At 35.7% G+C, this 13,921-nt stretch overlaps 1 protein-coding gene across 1 annotated transcript; it reads left to right on the forward strand.

Moving 5' to 3' along the window:
* Positions 1-6,232: 6,232 nt before the first annotated feature.
* Positions 6,233-8,429, forward strand: LOC114192298 (transcription repressor OFP16-like). The gene is made up of 2 exons (XM_028081978.1): positions 6,233-7,013; positions 8,414-8,429. The coding sequence occupies exon 1, from the start codon at positions 6,318-6,320 to the stop codon at positions 6,966-6,968; it is 651 nt and encodes a 216-aa protein (XP_027937779.1). The 5' UTR covers positions 6,233-6,317; the 3' UTR covers positions 6,969-7,013; positions 8,414-8,429.
* Positions 8,430-13,921: the final 5,492 nt, after the last annotated feature.

The following is a 13,921-nucleotide window of genomic DNA, read 5'->3' on the forward strand; positions in this document are numbered from 1 at the left end:
TGCTTTGTGATTTTCACACATCTGGAGGTGAAAAGGGGAAAGATGGAGTCTACTATACCGGTGGTGCAGGAATTTGAGGATGTATTCCTGGAGAAAGTGCCAGGGTTGCCTCCCCACAGAGAGGTGGAGTTTTCTATCGATCTAGTGCTGGGGACAGGTCCGGTATCGATGGCTCCCTATCGTATGGCTCCGGCGGAGCTGGTTGAACTCAAGAAACAGATTAAGGAGCTAATGGCGAAGTAGTTTATCCGACCCAGCACTTCGCCTTGGGGGGCACCCGTACTGTTGGTGAAAAAGAAAGATGGGAGCTCGCGCCTATGCGTAGACTACAGGCAGTTGAACAAGATGACCATCAAGAACAAGTACCCCCTCCCGAGAATAGATGACTTGATGGATCAGTTGCATGGATCCTCGGTATTTTCAAAAATTGACTTGCGGTCGGGATATCACCATATTCTGGTGAAGGCGGATGATGTACAGAAGACGGCCTTCAGGTCCTGATATGAACACTACGAGTATGTGGTTATGCCTTTTGGTGTGACCAATGCTCTGGCGGTGTTCATGGACTACATGAACAGAATTTTCAGACCGTTTCTAGATAAGTTTGTCGTGGTCTTCATAGACGACATCCTTATCTATTCTAGGACTCAAGAGAAGCATGTCGAGCACCTGAGGATAGTGCTTGGTATCCTGAGGGAGAAACAACTGTATGCAAAATTGTCCAAGTGTGAGTTCTGGATGGATGAGGTACAATTCTTGGGCCATGTGATATCTGCACAAGGCATTGCGGTAGACCCAGCAAAAGTCGACGCAGTGGTTAAGTGGGAAAGCCCCAAGTCAGCGACCGAAATCAGAAGCTTTGTGGGTTTAGCCGGCTACTATAAGAGATTCATAGAGGGATTCTCCAAGATAGTGGCACCCCTGACCCAGCTCACTCGGAAAGACCGACCCTTCGCTTGGACGGATAAGTGTGAGGAAGGTTTCCAAGAGCTGAAGCGACGTTTGACGAGCGCCCCGATATTGGTTATCCCGGATGTTGGAAAACCCTTTGAGGTCTATTGTGACGCATCCCACCTTGGACTTGGTTGTGTTCTGATGCAAGAGAAGAAGGCAGTGGCCTATGCGTCGAGGCAACTCAAGGTGCATGAGAGAAACTATCCCACTCATGACCTGGAGTTGGCAGCTATAGTTTTTGCCTTGAAAATTTGGAGGCACTACCTCTACGGTGCTCAATTCCGAGTATTCAGTGATCACAAGAGTCTGAAGTATCTATTTGATCAGAAGGAGTTGAACATGAGACAGAGAAGATGGATGGAGTTCTTGAAGGATTGTGATTTTGAGCTTTTGTACCATCCGGGGAAGGCGAACGTGGTAGCCGATGCTCTGAGTAGGAAGGTGGTGCACACCGCTCACCTCATGATCAAGGAGGTGGAACTGCTAGAGAAATTCAGAGACATGAAACTGCAGGTGGAGTTGGAATCAGGATTCATTAGATGTAGTAACCTGACCATATCTAGTGACTTTCTGAACTCGGTTAGGGAAAGACAGTTATTGGATGTTAGCCTGAACAGAATTAGTGAACAACTGGGGTCAGAAGAGGCAAAGGACTTTACCTTGGGTAGTGATGGCATCTTGAGATTTCAGGACAGGGTGTGCGTACCCGATGATGTTGAGGTGAAGAAGTTGATCCTAGAGGAAGGGCATAAAAGTCGTCTTAGTCTACATCCTAGCATGACTAAGATGTACCAGGACCTCAAGGAAAACTTCTGGTGGCAGGGTATGAAGAAGGATGTGGCACAGTACGTGTCTGCCTGTCTGACCTGTCAAAAGGCAAAGGTAGAGCACCAGAGGCCTGGAGGGACTATGCAGCCCTTGGAGGTACCGGTGTGGAAGTGGGACAGCATCTCGATGGACTTCGTAACCCACCTGCCACAGACTTTTAGAGGACATGACACCATCTGGGTCATAGTGGACCGACTGACCAAGAGTGCACATTTCTTGGCCATGAACCTGAGGATGTCTATGATTAAGTTAGCTCAATTGTACATCAGAGAGGTTGTGAGGTTGCATGGGGTGCCTTCGAGCATTGTATCAGATAGAGATCCACGATTCACATCACTGTTTTGGCAAACCTTGCAGGGCGCTTTGGGAAGCAAACTCACGATGAGTTCAGCATATCGTCCGCAGACAGATGGTCAGTCTGAGAGGACGATCCAGTCACTTGAGGACTTACTGCGGACATGCGTACTGGATCATTTGGGTGCTTGGGATGAGGTGTTGCCATTGATTGAGTTCACTAACAACAACAGTTTCCATGCGAGTATCGGGATGGCACCTTATGAGGCTCTTTATGGTCGGAAGTGTAGGACTCCTTTGTGCTGGTATCAGGATGGAGAGGCGGTATTGGTTGGACCAGAGTTGTTGGAGCATACCACCGAGAAGGTGAGACAGGTGAGGAACATGATGCAAGTTTCACAGAGCAGGCAAAAGGCTTATGCAGACCGCAGGAGGAGGCCCTTGGAATTCGAGGCTGAAGATCACGTGTTCTTGAGGGTGACCCGAACCACAGGTGTGGGAAGGGCTCTCCGCTCAAGAAAACTTTCTCCTAAGTTCCTTGGCCTCTATCAGATCTTGAGGAGGATTGGACCAGTGGCTTATGAGATAGCCTTGCCTCCTCAGTTGGCAAATCTTCACCCAGTGTTTCACGTGTCGTAGTTGAGGAAGTATGTGTTTGATCCGGCCCATGTGTTGGAAGCTGAGGATATACAGATTAGGGAGGACCTCACTGTGGAAGTGTCATCCATTGCTCTAGAGGATAGCAAGGTGGAAGAACGCAGAGGAAAAACAGTCACACTGGTTAAGGTCATATGGGATCGGAGAACAGGTGACTCTACATGGGAGTTAGAGGAGGACATGAGGAAATCACACCCGCATCTCTTCACTTGGTAAGTTTTCATTTTCGAGGTCGAAAATTTTCTTATTGGGGAGAATGTAAGACCCGCTTTTCTCTTGTGCCTTTTCTTTAAAGGGCTGCCCCATCTTGTGGGCCTAAGGACAGGCCCAAAGGGGAGGATCAGACCTAATATGCCCCAAAACCCTAATTCTGTGCTTTTTCCGTAAAACAGAACCCTTGTGCCTCCTTGAGCAACCGCACTCTCCGCTCAAGCTGTTTCTACTCCATGTAAGTCATCCTACATCTCGTGCATCTCAGTTCTTAGTGTCCTTTCGTGTTTTACCCAACTAAGCCTCTGTGATGATCTTACCGTGTGTTATTTTCGTGTTTTTCCAGCTCCTAAGAGTGCTCCTCGTTCTGTTGAGTCTGTGTCTACCATCGAGGTCCCGTATTAACCCTTTCTAGGTAAGGGAAGCTAGACCTTACCATATCTTCGGTAGAATCTGTTTGTTTTGATGACTATATGATGTTGAGCGGCCGGTGTGTGAAAATAATCGGTTGGAAATGCCTGTTGGACTGCGTGGGTGTGTGTGGGTTACTGTCGCTCGAAAGAACAGTGGCGGGCACTGGTTTTCTCGCCCAAGCGAGCATGCCTCACCTAGGCAAGACTGACAGAGGCTCGCCCAAGTTTTCCTGCACGAAAGGTCACCCAGGCGACCTGGATTAGTTTTTGAGCGAGGTACAATCTCGCTTAGGCGAGAAGGGGCTCGCCTGAGCGAGATCCCGCAGAAGGTGTTGTCCCTTTATCGCGCTCCCGCCTAGGTGAGATGGGATCCGCCTGAGCGAGAGGGTCCCCCTCGCCTGAGCGAGCCCTATTAGCTTGGGCGAGGTAACGGGCAGATTTTTGATGTTTTTGTTGAGTGATTCACTGATCTGTGATTTGTTATCTGACCCAAATGCTTTACTAGAAGGGTTGCATGACGATGGCATGATTAATATGTTACATTTGAAACGGAAATCGCATGTTAGTTGATTTAATATGAATTGAAAAGCATGAGTTGTATGAACTGTAGATTTTACATGATATTTATGTTATGGGAAACTCTTGATTGGTGGGTGGAACATGTTTAAAGTATGAGTAGGGCATAATTCCATGACTCTTGTAGTGAGAGATCCTGGTGGCGCCTCATCGGTTGGACATAATTCCATTGACCCTCTTAAGGGGAGTCCTTGGTGGTGCCTCGACAAAAGGACGTAATTCCATGGGGGGTCGTGGTGGTGCCTCAGGGCCAGGGCGTAATTCCACAAAGGCCACGTGGTGGTGCCTCCTGTAAGGGTATAATTCCGTGAAGGCCTCACGGTGATGCCTCAATGCTAGGACGTAATTCCACTGCCACGTGGTGGTGCCTCAGGTACATATCCGGATAGTCAAGTCTTAGGTTTGATATGGATGAGTACTTCACATGTGGGAGTCTGCTATGTATGTTTGAATGTTAATGGTATGTTGAGTGCATGATATGATGACTTCTTCGCTAGCTTACCCTTTTGCTTGCTTGTGTGTTATGTGTGGACTCTACCTTTGCGATGATCATCAACCTTGTTGATAGGAGCAAATGTGAGAACTCTTGGCAGTGGTGATGGTAATAGGGATGCTGCAGCTTGACGCACTAGACAGGTGTTGGGCCCACTGTGGGGCTCATTACCGGCAGATTCTATTATTTATGTTTTCTTGTACGAACAAGACCTAGTATTCTTAATTGTGTTATGTTCAGTATATTTCTGGTTGGGCCGTGTGGGGCCCCTTTTTCTTGTAATCCGGCTTTTTGACATGTTGTATACATTTCTACCCTAAACCACGTACTCTCTGATTATTCAAGTATGTGATGTTTTATTAATTGAAGTTATTTAGTTTTTGGGACGTTACAATTTACCCCAACAAAATGTTCTTTAATGTCCCTTATTCATTATTTTAGCACATAGCTTCTAACCCCTTACAAATGTATTAACTAACATCTATCGTATCATCTAATCGATATTTTTTCTATCTCTAGATTTGTATTAGACCTATCTGTCCAATCGACATTTTTCCTATCCCAAGATCGGTATTGGGCCTGTCGAACCAAATAAAAGTTTTCCTACCTCTAGATTTGTATTGAGCCTATAGATTTGATCGACATTTTTCCTATCTCTAGATCGATATTAGGCTTACCAACCTAGTTAACAATCAAGTAGTCATTTTACCAATCATACCCTTCGACATTAGGCTTATTGACTCATTCAGCATTGGATCTAGTATCGCATAACGTAAGGCTAAAAGTTCTTTAAACCAAATCTCACTATTGACACGATCGACAATATAGACTTACTGACTCAATCGACATTGGACCTATCACCACACTGCCATAGAATCCAAAAGAAAAAAAAAATTGAAAGGAAAATCAGTTTAATTCTCAAATTATTTTGCTCTTATTCTAAATTTTATATCACAAAACATTGCAATTAAAGTAGCACCAACATTCTTAAGTGTTGTTGACATCATTTCAATCAAAATGATCAAACTTAACATGAATTGTTGGGAGAGTAACTGTGTATTAACATAATTATTATGCAAAGCAAGACAATTAAAAAAAAAGTATGAGAGTGGGACCGAATTAGAGAGAAGGCTTTTATTGTATGAATAATGAATTGATAGGCGCCTGATCCGTCACTTTCCTGTATGGTGATTTTATAGTAGATCTGTGCATGAAATGGACCAACCATGAGTAATATTGTCTTATACTATTTGGAATCCTTCTATTTTTAATGATTTTATCTTCGCATTGGTATTCACTACTCTGTCTCTATCTCATAAACAATTAAATATATACCACTGAAAGACTCGTTATTGGTTTGTGCCTTGCTTTTGTTTGATACCTCTTTAGTCTTTATCGTTTCCCATGTGCACCTTCCTTTCATCTCAAACTAAGCTATGCACTGAAAACCCGCATGTTTTGGGCGTTTCGCTATACTAGTCTTTTCATTTACACGCTCCTGTCACCTCATATTCATCAAATTGATAAAACTTTGAAACTCAACATCATTCATTTTTTTCACCTTGTTTCACCATATATATTTTCCCTTCGTTCTATGCCTAAACAAACCGATGGCTCTTTTCAAAAAATATATAACGAAGACATAAACTTAACTCATGGATAAGAAATTAATTACACTTCTAACCTAAAATCTTTAAATAAATATGGTGTTCAAACATTTTAGCTTTTAATCACACAGTATCAAAATTGAATTTTAAACTCTTACTTCTTCCGTATAATAATAATAGTAATATATATACATATGGTGGTATTCGTGTATCAAAAGCTTCTTTCCATCTGCCTTATTTTCCTTCACTTCTTCCAAACCTTTTTCTGTTTTCAAACAAATTAATATGCCAAACACGAGAAATCTGAGGCACCTCAACCTCAACATGTGCTGCTCAAACTCAGCTACTCCTGACTCAGAAACTCCACCATTGAGCCCCATTACTACTTCCTCACATCACAACATTCACTCTGCATCTCCTTCTTCCATTATGATAAAGAACTTCAACTCTATCTATGACCCTACCTTAACCTCTAACAACTCTTTCACCTCCACTTTCTTCTCCACCACCACCTTCTTCGAACCAGAACCCGAACCTCAACCCGCCGACTTCGCCACCGCTTGTGCCTCCCAGAGGTTCTTCTTCTCCTCTCCCGGCCACTCAAACTCCCTCCTTCAATACACCAACAAAGCCACCCAACACCACTCGCCGTCGCTGAGAGAAGATGGCGCTGATGTTGAGAAGACGAAGATGAATAAGAAGGTGCCGTTCAAGGGGAGCGTGGCGGTGGCCACGTACTCGCCGGACCCTTACGTGGATTTCCGGCGGTCGATGCAGGAGATGGTGGAGGCGCGTCCGGAGCTGATGGACGTGAAGTCGAACTGGAATGTGTTGCACGAGCTTCTTCTCTGCTATCTTGCGCTCAACCCAAAGAACACCCACAAGTTCATTCTTGGTGCTTTTGCTGATCTCCTCGTTAGCCTCATGTCTTTCTAGTGCTGGATCTTCAATTTTTCCTTGTAAATTCAAATAATGAAACATGTAATGCTCTTTCCAGATACTCATTGTTTCATTAATTTATTATCACCTTCTTCTGCATTTCTCTCACTCTGGTTTTTCTCTTTCTCTTCATTTCGGTTTGTGTTATGTTACCAATAACTAGTGATAGAATCAGTGTATATAATATAAAAACTTTCAGCCATATGTTATGCTCAATGTGATCATAATCCTTTTCAATTTTCTAAACATGATTGTGTATAAATCGGAAAAACACTTCACATCGTGTAAAACTGTGACATCCTCGGTTTCTTTTCTGACGGTGTGGAACCTCTAGTCAAACTTGGTCCCCTCAGGAAAGCATTAATCTTTATCCATCAACCTTTCTGTTATCTTTTTTTTTTTATGTTTTTTGTAAAATATAATATAGTACTGGCATTTGTTTTATTTTGGAATGAGAAATTTTGAAGGTACTGAGAATAACTATAAACATCCATGTCCATCTCATTTTGGGTGAATTTGGACGCTGGAAAAATATAGAGAAAAAGAAAAAAGGATATAAAGTGAAAATGAGGTGTATGCTAATTTATAATCTGCCCTTAATTTCATTATTGGGAACTTTAATTCGTATTTCCAAGCCTTTTCCCCTGTGACCATCTATCTTATTAAATTTGCCCTTTGGAAAGTGGGAAATAATTTTTTTGGTAGTGAATATCGAAAGTCTTTGATGCCTCCATAATTTATATTAGGAGTACGTGCCAAGCAACATTAAAGAAACATGAACTCCTTGATTTATGTGGTCTTGTAACATGCCGCATTGTTAAAGTTTCATATTGTACTTGGGAAATCAAACTGAATTAATGCCGCAGGACCAGTTGAAGAAGTTGCTGAAGACAACATTAGTCAAGAACTTTGGCATAAACAACTAGAAAATGGAACACACAAAACAATTATATTTCATATGTTCGTGCTGCATTTGTATCTTAGTCATCCAAAGGAAAGAAGAAGCACTAGTCTCAGCCCTGCAGTAGCAGAGGAACAAAGCACTGGTCCATGATGGTGTTTTGCTGATTCATTGAAACTTTCAGTGAATGCTCTATTAACCTTTAGTTTATGTCAGCTAAGATTAACCAAGATGCAGAACTCAGAAGGTTTTGTGCATGCCTGTGAAGTTTTCTGTTTACTCCTTTGTGACACATAATTTACCTCATCACAGACTTTGTAATAACGAAATTTACTTGTCAAAGTTGGGTGCTATTGCTATATAGCATGTGCACACGCGCGTGTAACATGGATTAGTTAATTATAATAAGCCAAAATAAAGTATTGGGTTACCGTAATATGCATACACTAATTAGTTTTGTTGACTTGTTGCAGTGAAAATTGTGAGAAATCCGTGCCAGTAAACAAATGGAAGTGGTTACTAAATTGTTGTTTGATTGCAGAGAATGGATGCATGAAGACAAAGAGTGACTCAGAAATGGCCAAATGCAAGTCAGTAAAATATGACGAACAGAATCGAGGAATCCAATTCATGGCCTCTTTTGTTTTTATAATGAGATGAGTGGGATAAGCCACGCTCAAGATTCACTCACTGAATATTGTTTTTGGTGTTATTCTTTTCCTTTTAATATTAAGATACAGTTCATGATCTGAACTCAGTGCTCAGAAATCACTATCTTCTTGTGAAACCTATGTCAGAGAATAAGAAAATAAAAGTAATAATTATTTTTTTGGCTTGGAGATTGAGACCAACTATATTTAACAAGTGTTTGATTTTTGGTATATAATTTTCGTATTAAATGTATCACTACATATTTGATTAATTTGGATTGAACTCAGATCGCTTGTGTTGTGAAAGCAACCTCTTTTAATTTACTGATAAAACACCATTTTACTTTTATTCTATTTTTTTTGGAAGTAACAAATCACATTCGGGATGTGAAAAATTATAACTATTCCTTTTTCTTAAAACAACGAAAATCACAATTAGACGTGAAACCAAATTAACTGAAAATTACCATTTATCAAATCTCCCTTATGATGGTCTCTGTTTACTAATAAAAATAACTATTAATGTTTTATGACATTAGATCATTGTGTATAATTGAACTGTGACACTGTAGCGGTATAAACTATCGTATGATTATGGATTTCTATCTCAAATAAGATTAATAACTTTTGAAATATATATATATATGTATGTATAATTTTTTTACTGAACGAGATTCGAAATAAATTTCTAATCCTTAAGTAATTGAAACAAATTTTCATCACTAGAAAAGTGTACATAAAATAAAATATCTTAATTAGCAATTCATAAACACTCAATTCCATCAAACACAAATATACAAGGTTAGACTATAAATGAATCTATACATAAATATTATTTAATCGATGGAAAATCAACTATCGTCATATTTAGCATATTCTATCATGTATTAACATTTTATTCAAATCAAAACTTAGATTTACAAGTGCAGCTCAAGATAATTATGATAATTAGTTCTAAATCATATAGAAAGACGGTTAGATATTTAAATCGTCCCATGAGACCATTTGTTGAAAGTGTATATATATTTATCAACGGTTATTTAATAGTTGTGTGATAAGTCTAGTGTAAATTTTTATTAGTTTAACTATCTTAGACATTTCTTATTATTATTATTATTATTATTATTATATATATATATATATATATATATATATATATATATATATATATATATATATATATATATATATATATATATATCCTTTTGTGCTTTAACAATGTACAATAATTGTATTAAACTATTTGAGTAAAGAACCTTCCATGATCAATAAAAGTGTTTTCTTTTAATATTATTCTTTGTGTTTTCTTATTTTGATATTGTTGAAAATCTAACAATAATGGATTAGGGATTGAACGTTTTATATATCTTTTTTTTCTAATCTAACAATTCAAACTACATATCTACACATCTCATAGAGTGCGAAAACGTTTTACTCATCTTTTCACCACCTAATATCTTAATTTATTTGACTTAAACTAACAATGAATTAAGGGGTCTATGCTTTAACATAGATGCCTTTACTTAATATTATTTAAATGATGAAATATCAACTATCGTTATTAAGTATATTCTATAGTATATTAACATCTTATTCAAACCAAAACTTAGATTTATAAGCGCAACTTAGTATAATTATGATTATTAGCTCTAAATCATGTAAAAGAGCGGTTAGATAGTTAAATTATCCGATGAGACCATTTGTTGAAGTGTATATATCTTCCAAAGGTTATTTAATAGTTGTGTGATAGATAGTTTAGTGTAAACTTTTATTACTTTAACTATCTTAACCATTTCCTATTATTATCTTAGTCTAGGTTCTATATATGTAGACCCTTATGGGGGGTTTGACAATACACTATAGTTGTATTAGACTATTTGTTTATAGAACCTTCAATGATCAATAAAAGTGTTTTTTTTTTTTAATATTGTTCTTTGTGTTTTCTTATTTTGATAATGTTGAGAATCTAACAATAATGGATTAGGGTAAGTTCATTAAAATTCAAATTGTATATCTACACATTTCATAGTGTGTAAAAACTTTTTACTTAGACTAACAATGAATTAAAGGGATTTATGTTTTAATATAAGTGTCTTCACTTAATACACAACTCAAACAATGCTTCACATATCATTTAAAATTTGTGATCCCAAATTTATATAATTTTATCATTCTTAATAATAATTTTCATACAACATAACTCATTTAAACAAAATAACAAATTAATATTCTCGTCACATTTATACTAAACATTCACATTCAATCATAAAGAGATAATTAGAAAAAAAATAACTCGAGCAAAAATTGTCCAATTTGAGCGAAAATATGGTTGATAGCAAAGATTAAGTTGTAGTTCTATTTTCACTCAACATAGGGTTGAAAACAATGGTTAAGTTTAAACTCTATTTTCTTTTAGCATGAAATCCTTCATTTGGATGAAAATATTATAAAATGAACTTTATGTAACGGAACCAAATTTGTTTTTGAAGTTTTTTTCCAAAACTAGTTTAATAAATACATCTTCCAAACAAATTCAAAATAATTAGTACAATCATAATTTGTTTAAATATCATTCTTTACTCAACTCAATGTTGACAAAAGAAGAAAGCCCAGTGATTTTGAATTATGATCAAGCAATTAATGATGATCAAGCAAGAATGAAGACAAAATGTTTAAAGTTGTCTTGTAAAATAAATTAAGTGTATTGTAGAATAGTTTTACTTAGCTTAGAATCAGCAGCATAACCTTCGTCTCTCTAAGATCTCTCATTTTTTAAAAAACTACAATGATAATCTATTATCACTAATGATAATCGACTATTTGTACAAAACTTTTATTTTTCGAAATCCTACTGGAATAATCGATTATCTCCTAGAATAACGATTATCCTGTTCAAAATTTGTTTTCAGAAAAACCTACTGGAATAATCGATTATCCTTGGCAGTTGGAACATGACGTTTCAGTTTTTAACCTAATTTTCGAAAACACTATTTAAGGATCTGCAGTTCAACTTCGAGGATACCTTTTTGAGAAACTAGAGTGCTAGTGTTGTGACTGCAAAGAGAGTTCTCTGAGTGTTCTCAAAAGAGCTTTGAAAAACCTAGTGTGGGTAGAGCGATAACTTTTCCTAAGAGGGCTTCTAGGAGATTGAGTGTTGTTGTTGTTGCTAGGAAAGCTAGGTCAAGTTCTATGTGTGATTCAGACAAAGGTTGTTCATCTCTTATGGCTTCAAAAGAGGTGTTTTCTTTTTCCTATTATCTTGTTATTTGATTGTAATCTGATATTTTTTAATGATTAAGTTAATCTCTTTATTTGAAGAGATTAAAACCTAGACGTAGGATCTTTTGATCTGAACTAGTATAAATATATGTGTCAATTCTTCTTCTCTATCTCTTTATTTTATCCATTATTACATTTAAAGGAATTGATATTTAAATTAATCGGTAAACTTTTCAAAAAAAAATTTAAAGTATTAATTTTAACATTGAAAACCAAGTCACCCCCTCTTGGTTTTTGTCCAAACGTAAACATTTCGCTGCGCGATAACAACACTCAATTCAACCTTGATCATTCATACACAACAAATATTTTCATATACATCAAACTCATAAACTAATACATGGAAATAGAAAACTATAGGAACTAATTCTAACGTCTAAATCATATTCAAAACTCAATTTAAGAAACTCTACAATATAACATGCATAACATAGCCACTGCAATGTCAACTTCTCAACTAAAGTATCAAATTTAAACAAACATTTCTCTATTAACAAAAAAAAAAAAACTCAATAACATTTCACTCAATTACAGACATCAAAATGATTTTTAAATAAAACATAATTCCTACATGAAAATCAAGATAGTGTAACCAAGTTAACTTCACATCCAGATCATCTCTCCTAATGTTCTATCAAAATAAAAATAGTTTCTCTCTTGTAATTCTTTATTTTTGTCCAAATTCCAACTTAACCAAATGAAGTATTTAAAATCTAAATACTTACAAAATATTTAAATATATTAAAAATTCAGTAAAGCTTAACCAAGTTAAAAGAAGACTTAATTAGTTATTTAATCTTCTAATTTGTTAATTTGCTTCATTTTGGTCTATTATTATATTTTAGTTTAATTTAGTCCTCGTTATTTTTTAAAATGATCTAATTTTATCTTCTCCAATTTGAGACCAAATTAGTAATTAAGCTTAATTACAATTTATATATGCATGTTAAAATAGTTTTTTTATAATTTATACATCAAATCACTTCACCTAAATACTTAAATTATTTAATTTTTTACACTCCTCCTAAATACAAAAAATCGTTTACGTTTAGGTGATTGATTTGATGTATAAATTTTAAAAAATTATTTTAACATTTTATATATATATATATATATATATATATATATATATATATAAAAGTTATAATTAAGTTTAAATATTAATTTGGTCTCCAACCGAAAATGAAAAAATTTGATCATTTAAGAAAAAAAACTAAATTAAATAAAAAATAATAGACGATAGAAGAACTAGATTGAACCGAGAAGTAATACAGGAACAAAATAAACCAAAGCAATAAATTAAAAAATTAAATCAATTATTAAGCCTTAAAAGAAAAACGTTTTTCTTTTGACTAACCCTTAAATATTGATGACAAATTCAAAAAGAAATGAAAAATATAAAAAATAGTCATGGTAGACAAACATTTATTCGGTTTGAAAATATTATTGTTAAAATTGATCTCAGTTTCTGATTACTATGATATATAATCAGACTCTGAAAAAAATGGAATTTAAAAACAAAAGTAAAGAAAAATCCTAACGGAAAATAATGAAAAAAAAAATCATAATGAGTTTTACAATTTTTTTAATGTTATATTTTGATAACAATCAATAAACTCTGAAGCTGTATCACAAATTCACAATATAAGATCGAGAACCAAAATAGTTCTTTTCACACAAAAGATAAGTTCAAGGCAGTTTAAATTTAAAAGTTCAGTGTACACTTTTATTTTCGTGGAATTTTATTAGATTTGAATTTTATCGATAATTTGTTGTATACATTTTTCGTGGGTTTTTGAAATAATTTAAATAAATTATAATTGAACTATTTGAAATAACTTAAATTAAGACAAGGAAAAAAAGACTTAAATAAAAATAAAACAGAAAACATAAATGATAAAAGTATAACAAAAATAATTAATCAAATACTTAAGTAGTGCAAATAATTTAAAAGTAGGAGATAATTTAATAAGAAAATACCAAAAATTTCAATAAAAATATATTAATATTGTTCTTCTTCTTACTATCATTCTTGTGTTTGATTTTTGCATAATTTTATATATGATATTTTTTATCTCAAATATCAAATAAAATTCACTAACAAGTTTATCCTTTCTATT

Source organism: Vigna unguiculata, chromosome 7 (assembly GCF_004118075.2).
Source record: "Vigna unguiculata cultivar IT97K-499-35 chromosome 7, ASM411807v1, whole genome shotgun sequence".
Taxonomy (NCBI): Eukaryota; Viridiplantae; Streptophyta; class Magnoliopsida; order Fabales; family Fabaceae; genus Vigna; species Vigna unguiculata.

Excerpts from the sequence above, each read along its gene's own strand:
- LOC114192298 (XM_028081978.1), top strand. The coding sequence starts at position 6,318 with ATGCCAAACACGAGAAATCTGAGGCACCTCAACCTCAACATGTGCTGC.